Here is an 8,427-nt window from a genome sequence, read left to right as displayed (position 1 = left end):
TACCCCTGGCTGGGAACCACATGTAGAGAAACCCAGGGGCTCAACAACAGCATAAATACATCTCAAGCAACAGTTTGGAAAAGTCAGCAATGCAGTTTGAAGATCTGACCCCTCAAACATACACACACAAAGGTAGAGAAAAGAGCAGACCAAGTTGATCATCTTGGCATGAAAATAGATTTGAAAATCAAAAAATATAGCAGGTCCACATGATGTTATCACCAGAAGAACTGAGAGTGGATTCTTCTCACTGCCTGGTGGGCAAGCACCTTTAGCCACTCGTCTTCATTCAGACAGCTAAGGAGTTGGAGTAGAGGTGTCTCAGCTTGTGGCAATTCAACAACAAGTAAGTTATAGAAGTCATTTTATTGTTGTTTCAGATTGCAGGGTTAGCAAACACTTTACATATCATTATTGTGATATTAATATAGCATAACAATGATCCATTATTCAAAGTTTCCATTATTTTAAGTTTAAACAAATAGGATCAGATGAGTGCAGTTAAAAAAAAAAGTAAAACAGGTCTAAAGTAGATACAAAAACAAATTGCAAACCACACCGACATGGTGACAGTAAACTCCCACTACCGCAAATATACAGTACGTTTTGTGAAAATGCCCTGTCAACCATGCAAAGACCGCTTGATGACTGACAGGGAATGTATCCAATCACTGCCTTCCAAAGTCACAAGGCCAGAGCGAAAGGCAGCAGAGTGTGCCGACAACAGGAGAACGATCCGCGGACAAACGATGTTTTTCGTGCACCGAAATGTTTCTCTGCCAGAAGGTTAACGATTTTAAAGCGTACCGTTCAATCAGTGCATTATTCACTTAAAGACGGAACGGAGAGTGCATTGTTGCTTCTGCGGAGCTTTGTGACTACCTCACGAGGGATTGTCCAACGACAGTAGATGAGAGGTAAGATTCTTTGAACGGGAGGGGAAGGAAGGGCCTGTCGTGTCTACCGGAGACCTGCGGGGAAAAGTGGATAGCGCCGCCTGACGACCGCCTTGAGCCGGGGAGCCACAGTCAGGAGACAGCGGTGCCTCCGAAGAGGTCTCGGATATCCGAGAGAGCGCCGCCAACAGCTCGCCACATGAATGATAACACACAGGAAGCAATGTCGCAAGCTATCATGCTACACAGGATCAGTTATGCAGCACTGTGGCTTGTATAAACTAAATGTCATGAATGATATGCCATATGTGAGTAGAAAAACATGCATGTAATAATGCACATCCCGTCACCAGCGTTTGGCGCCTACATGCAGTTAGCTTCTGGTGGCAGCTTCTGATTAGCGTGTAGCTATCAGCTCTATTTTCTATGACGATTTTATGGAACCATGCAATAGCTACAGGGAAATTCCATGGTAACGGAATTATGCTGAGACTCAGATTTTTCACTTTAAAATGTATGCTAAACAAATAACATTTACTCGAACAATAGTGTAGGTGCGAAGTTTGTTAACAGAATTACGGTAAATCTCTTTTGATTACTGAACTACAGTAAGTGAAGTAACAGAATTACTGTAATGGAATTACATCATGGGTCCCTGATCTGTACTACACAGAAGTGCATCATTTATGGTTATGAATGTCATTTTCTTTATTGTGATTTATCCTGAATAGGTACACAAAGGTAGAAATATGCAATATCATCCTTTGCATATATGAGTATCATTCTACACACTGGCTATTATTTGAATGAGCTCCGCCCCCAAACAAGACCAATCTGAACCAATCATAGATGTCTATGTTTCACAAGTTTGGACATTACAGTAGAACACAGAGTACAGTACATTACTGTACTCTAGTGTGCACTACTGAACTCTACTGTACTATACTCTACTTTTCTTCACTGTACTGTGCTGTCCAAACTTGTGAAACATAGACATCTTTGATTGGTTGAAATTTGGTCCGGTCACCAATCGTGGTCAAATCAAGTCCTTCCCCAAAAATTACGTCTGTGGACGTTGATATTTCAACTATTTTTCAACGTCCGTGGATGTGCGTTGGGTGCGGATGCTGGTTACAGTAACAGTAAATGGAAAGAGAGGGGTAGGTGTCAGTAAGAGTCGGGAGAGGTGATAGAGCGAGATGTTGTCCACACTCTCGCTTTGACCACCAGACAACAGAAAGAGACAGAAAACAGTTATGAGCTGAACAAAACAGCATGCCAGTGGAAGGGAGGACATTATGATTTGATTTCCCATTGTCGTCAATTCAATTGCTGTAATTTATATTTTACCTTTTATTTAACTAGGCAAGTCAGTTAAGAACAAATTCTTATTTTCAATGACGGCCTAGGAACAGTGGGTTAACTGCCTTGTTCAGGGACAGAACGACAGATTTTGACCTTGTCAGCTCAGGGATTCGATCTTGCAACCTTTCGGTTACTAGTCCAACACTCTAACCGCTAGGCTACCTGCCACCCCAATTAATTCCGGTACTTTTTTTTCTGTAATTATGTTACCGATTTGGTAAGAGAATTACAAGTTATAATCACTAAATAATTCATAAACCGTTCAAAACACAAACTAATTGGTAGGTCTACCTTCTAGTTCTGTGAACTTTCAGTATCCTCTTGAAGATCTTAAAGATATGTGGTTTTTGGTAACGGAATTACAAGGCAGTGTTTATTAAGAAGGCAAATCATTTCTCCAAAACTAAATATAGGCTAAGTGTTGATAATAGTTTACCTAAATATTAATTCAACATTATTGTGTTTTGATGTATTTCTATCCCTTTTTTAAGGCTTATCTGGTAGATGTTTTCTAAGACCCCCCAAAAATCCAAGCAATTACTAGAAACATTTATCTATGACTTCATTTCCCCAAAATATAGACTCTTAGCTTTCATTTGACACCCATTTTGATATATATTTTTTGTTAATCATTTTAATCGTATTTATTTAGCCCTTAGTTGACAAAGAACACATTCTCATTTACAGCAACGACCTGGGGAATAGTTACAGGGGAGAAGAGGGGCGATGAGTGAGCCAATTGGAAGCCGGGGATGATTAGGTGGCCATGATTGTGTGAGGGCCACATTGAGATATGCTCCTATCAACATCGCATGTTGGTGTTCATGGCTCCTTTTACATGGAAATGACCTACATCATTGTAAACTAAAAGCATGTCTATGGGCCAGTTGGGGGTTGGGAGAGGTGATACCAAATAGCTGACTGAGACTACTGTATTTTGCTTTTTTGCAGGCTCCCTCCCTGTTGTCCTGACATCACAGAACATCATAGTGAGAGATATGAGGAAAGAGGCTAGCTACTTTACAAATCATTGTTACTGGTTCAAGCCCTAAACTCAAAACACACCGTTTGCTCACTAACAGACTTTAAAGTCTTCAATTCAACCATCGAGGCACACTTGTATCAGGATCGTAACACAGAGATATAACTCAGACCAGGACAGGAGCCTTTTTATCATTCATTGAATTGTGCTGACTAACACACACACGGCCCTACAAAAACCACCTTGCAGTAGTCATGGATGACCAGCAGGAGGACCCAGAGGGCATGTACGATGTGCAGCACCAGTACATGTGCAGCGAGTGCCACCAGCTCTTCAACACCCTAGAAGAAGTGCTGATGCACCAGCAGATCCACACAGGGCAGGAGGGAGAAGAGGGGGAGGCTGGGGAGGCCATGGCCATCCAGGGCATCTCAGAGTACGGGGACAGCCAGTACCAGTGCCTGGAGTGTGGTGCCCTCCTCAGGAACCCAGATGAACTGCTACTGCACCAGGAGCTGCACATGAGAGAGGCAGGGTTGGAGACAGAGGACCATGGTGAGAGGGGGAGGATGGAGGGGATGGTGGAGGACAGGAAAGGGTGGATATGTGTCTTTAAGCGGAGGGGGGGTGAAAGGTGGTGGTTTGTTTCAAGGATGAAAGGCAGAGGTTGTTTGAATGTAGAGGGGCTAGATAGTGAGACTCACCTGCTGAACGTTGTGTTCCCCAGAACTGTGTGAGGTGTTGGAGACGGACGAGGCAGGGACAGAGGGCCAGGTGTCAGGGCCTGTCCAGTACCAGTGTCTAGACTGCCTGGCCCTGTTTGACTCTCCAGAGGTGTGGCTGGCCCACAGACAGACCCACAGCAAGAGCAGCACACACAGTGCCACAGAGACTGTGAGTATTAAATACCAACACATTTCATCAGCAAACCCTTTATCAAAGGGCTCACAGGCTGTTGTTCTTTAGCGCAAAAACAGACAGGCAGAATTAGGTGATTAATTTCTTGGCTCAAACTTCCTCCTCTCTCTCCCAGGAGTATGTGCTGCAGCCCGATGGTACTGTGACACCCTTGGTCAGTGTTCAGAACTTTGTCTTGAGTGAACAACAAGCCGGGGAGATCTTAGCACAGGTATTGTACACACTTCATGTCAAAAAGCTTTTTATAACCAGTAACCAGTTATTCTCACTCAAACATGATCATGTCTGTGCCCCCCCCAGGTCCTGGCCCAACAACAACATCAGTCTGCCCCCCAGCCCTCGACCCCCTCCCGGGCCACCTTCCTACCCCCCGTCTCCCCCCTTCCCGGCTCGGCCACAATGCGTCTCCAGATCTGCAGTGCCCAGGCCCTGGCCGATGGCTCCAGTACCCCCGGCCTACGGCGCGCCAAGCTGCTGCCCCCTCTGCTCACTCCTCTAGGGGTGGGCTTGGTAGGAAAGCTGGGGGTCCCGGAGAACGGCCTCCAGAGACTGGAGGTGGCGCTGTCTGCTGTCCGGGAGGAGCAGCAGGGGGAGGTGGTGATCTTCCACCCCTATGAGTGCTCCGAGTGTGCGCTCCTCTTCCAGACCCCAGAGGACTTCCTGCAACACCAGGGGGAGCACTTCCTGGCCCAGGAGAAGGAGAGCGGTGAGGACGGGGTGATGATGGGATACGAGGAGGACGGAGGGAGGGAGGAGGAGAGAGGGGAGGGGAATGGGGGGAGGGTGGCAGAGGAGAGGGGGAAGGGAACGGGGAGACGCGCCTTGGCTAAAAGATCTAGAAACACACCCCTATGCCTGCACTGCAGCCAATGCCAGCGTACCTTCACGTCAGCCAATCGGCTGGCGGCACACAGGCGCGTGCACGAGCATGGCACATACGAGTGCCGGGAGTGTGACAAGGTGTTTAAGAAGGCGATGTCACTGCAGACACACATGCGCTCTCACTCCGGGGAGGCTCGGTATCTGTGTGTGGACTGTGGTCACGGCTTCAACACAGAGATGACCCTCATCATACACAGGTAGGTGCCTGACCAGACATCATGTTCTCATCATGAACCATCACAATCCCCAATGTTTTTCTGCCTTTTGCTTTTTCAATGCTATTGTATTGAAGGCTCTGAGACATATCTTCTCTTTTCATATCCGCCCCTCCCTACCTCTCTCTTCATCCCTCGCTCCGTCCTGTAGGAAGTCTCACACAGCAGAGCCGCTCCACAGGTGTGAGCACTGTGCCAAGACCTTCACCAATATGACCAAGTTCCTGTACCACCGTAGAACACACACCACCAAAGCAGCCACCACTACACCTACCCCTGTCGTCCTGGTAACCACGTTTTCTTTTTAAAAATGGTAATATTGTTCTTATAGTTCCAAATTCTAACTTGACAAATGTTTTGTGCAAATCATCAATGAGAAATGTGTGCAAATGTTTTGTTTCTCTAGTTAAATTCAGTCACATACTGGTCACTATTAGCATTTGTTTTGACGATGTCCTGTGCAGGTCCCAGCGGTCCCCAGGAGGATGTCCCAGTCAGCCCTGTCCATCCTTCAGAGAGCCCGGGCCCTGAGGGATGGGGGTGAGGGCAGCCCCATGGAGACGGAGGGGGACGAGGAGAACCTGATGGCCCCCCTTACCGAGGCTGAGATGGAGATAGGCGAGTCGGGGGAGGACACTGCCTCCAGCTCTCTGAGCAGGGCAGAGGGAGGAAAGAAGAACGGGGTGGATGTGGAGGGGACACCAGGGGGCAGTGGAGAGTCCCAACCGGGAGAACAGACCGCTGATCCTGGTTCCTCTACTGACCCTAACCTCGCTGGTCCCCGGGGCGCGTTCCCCTGCCCCTCCTGCCCTCAGGCTTTCCCCTCCCTGCTCCTCCTGGTCAAACACCGCCATACGGCCCACGTATCCGAGCGACACTTCAAGTGCTCCGTGTGCACCAAGACCTTCAAGAAGCAGATGCACCTACGCAACCACCTGCGTACACACACCGGCGAGCGGCCCTTCCAGTGCTCAGACTGCGGAAAGACCTTCTCTTCCCTGGCCAACCTGTCTCGCCACAACCTCACCCACTCTGGCGTGCGCCCCTACCGCTGCGACATCTGCCACCGAACATTCACCCAGTCATCCAACCTCCGGCAGCACCGCCTACTCCATGCCAACCTCCCTCCCTGGCCCTGCCCGGACTGCCCCGCCACCTTCGTACGGCCGGCCAAGCTAACCGCCCACCGCTACACTGTTCACCCGGGGGCCCTGGCCCCGTTCTCCTGCCCCCACTGCCAGGCTGGCTTCCTGCACAGGAGGAAGAGAGACCGCCACTGTCAGGAGGTCCACCCCACTGAGGGCCAGGCAGACAGAGGGGGAGGGTTAGAGAGCCAGCCCCAAGTGTGCCCTGACGGGGAACCCCTCTCAGAGCCCTCCACCTCAGAAGACACAGGGACCACCAGCATCATGAGAGGGGGCCTGGACTGCACTGTGTGTGGGAAGAAGCTCAACTCTGCAGCCAACTGGCGTCTGCATCAGCTGAGCCACGGCCTGGTTCCTGGTCGGACCTGTGGTGGTGCAGTGGCCAGGGGTAAATCCCACCAGTGCCTAACCTGCGGTAAGCTGTTTGTCTCCTCCTCAGGCGTGACCTTGCATCAGCGCATCCACACAGGAGAGCGCCCCTTCCCCTGCAACCTGTGTGGCAAGCGCTTCCGGCAGAACACGCACCTGCGAGAGCACTTGCGCACGCACACAGGGGAGCGGCCGTTCCGCTGCGAAATATGTGACAAGGGCTTTGTCCAGAGCATGCACCTGGCGGAGCACCGGCGTACGCACACGGGGGAGCGCCCCCACGCCTGTCTGGTGTGTGGCAAGGCCTTCAAGTCCTTCTCCAACCTGCGGAACCACAGGAAGACCCACGCACGCCAGCAGAGGCAGGAGGAGGCCGCAGCACAGGTTGCCATGGAGACCAGCGCCGCCGTGGCGCTAGTGGAGGCATCCCAGGTGGAACTGGCCAATGGGCAGCCTCAGCTGATCCACATACAGACGTCGGCCCTACAGCAGGTGAGGGGGAGGGGCTGGCGGTGTCTGTGTGCAGCCTCTGAGGGTGTGTGAGCCTGTAAAATTGCGAAAATATGTTGTTCAAATGTTTTTCTCTCACATCCTCCATACAATGCTTCCTTTCCTATCCAGACCCAGGGTCCTCCCACCATCATGTGTAATGAGTTCGGAGAGACCATCGCCATCATAGAGACCAGCGAGGGAGGAACCCTACCCCTGGCTGAGGCTATAGAGATCTACCACACAGCCCTGGAGAACAGTCTGGGGATGGACACCATCACTGTAGACAGTCTACAGCTCATCTAACAGTCTGGGGATGGACTCCATCACTGTAGACAGTCTACAGCTCATCTAACAATCTGGAGATGGACACCATCACTGTAGACAGTCTACAGCTCATCTAACAGTCTGGGGATGGACTCCATCTCTGTAGACAGTCTACAGCTCATCTAAAGGCCAGACAGAGACAACTCAGAACCATGACAGGACCATCAGATAACCCTCACAGAACCATCACACGACTATCTAGATACTCTGAGGGTCAAAGAGACACGACTCAGAACTCTCCCAGACCTGTCATAGAACCATTAAACAAGCCTCAAAGATGTATCTACAGCTACTGAGAGCCAGTGAGAGGCTCATCTATTAGAGAACCATGACAGAACTACTTGTGTGGGCTGTGGGACTGTACTGACTCCTGACTGGCAGAGAGCATGTTTTACTGACTGTTCTCCTATTGGGGTGAATGTATAGGGAGCAGTAGAAGATGAACCTGTGATCTAGTGAACTACAGGAGTGTAGGAACACTGGTTGTCATTGTTGAGTATTAAAATGATTGTCTACAATTGCAGCAGGCAGGACAACAGTAGGTGTTCATTCACTCCTACAGACCAAACGTGTTTACGATCTCCTGTTCAGAAAGACTGGGCAGAGCCGGTCAGTGGTGGCGGAGAGGTAGTTGTGTCAGACGTGAATCGAGGGCCATTTCCTGTGTTTTGTCATGTTCTTGACTGCCCATGGATGTTCATTCAGTGCTTGTCTGTAATATGTGATTTTTACTTTGAAAACAATGACTGTTCCTCCTTTTGCTGTAAACAGATAAATGAATGATTAAATGATATTTGATAATATGCTATGCCTGTTTTGTTATGACAGTGTGTGTTACT

General features: G+C 49.5%; 1 protein-coding gene across 1 annotated transcript; it reads left to right on the top strand.

Moving 5' to 3' along the window:
- Positions 1-343: 343 nt before the first annotated feature.
- Positions 344-8,391, top strand: LOC115176575 (zinc finger protein 574). Its single transcript, XM_029736643.1, has 8 exons — positions 344-917; positions 3,213-3,798; positions 3,971-4,137; positions 4,277-4,372; positions 4,462-5,240; positions 5,410-5,545; positions 5,723-7,264; positions 7,394-8,391. Exons 2-8 carry the CDS (start codon positions 3,498-3,500, stop codon positions 7,565-7,567), a joined length of 3,195 nt encoding a protein of 1,064 aa, XP_029592503.1. The 5' UTR covers positions 344-917; positions 3,213-3,497; the 3' UTR covers positions 7,568-8,391.
- The last annotated feature ends 36 nt before the right edge of the window (positions 8,392-8,427 follow it).

This window comes from Salmo trutta, chromosome 37 (assembly GCF_901001165.1).
Source record: "Salmo trutta chromosome 37, fSalTru1.1, whole genome shotgun sequence".
NCBI lineage: Eukaryota > Metazoa > Chordata > Actinopteri > Salmoniformes > Salmonidae > Salmo > Salmo trutta.
Note: the sequence above shows the minus strand (reverse complement) of the source record. Positions and strands in the feature narration are given on the sequence as shown.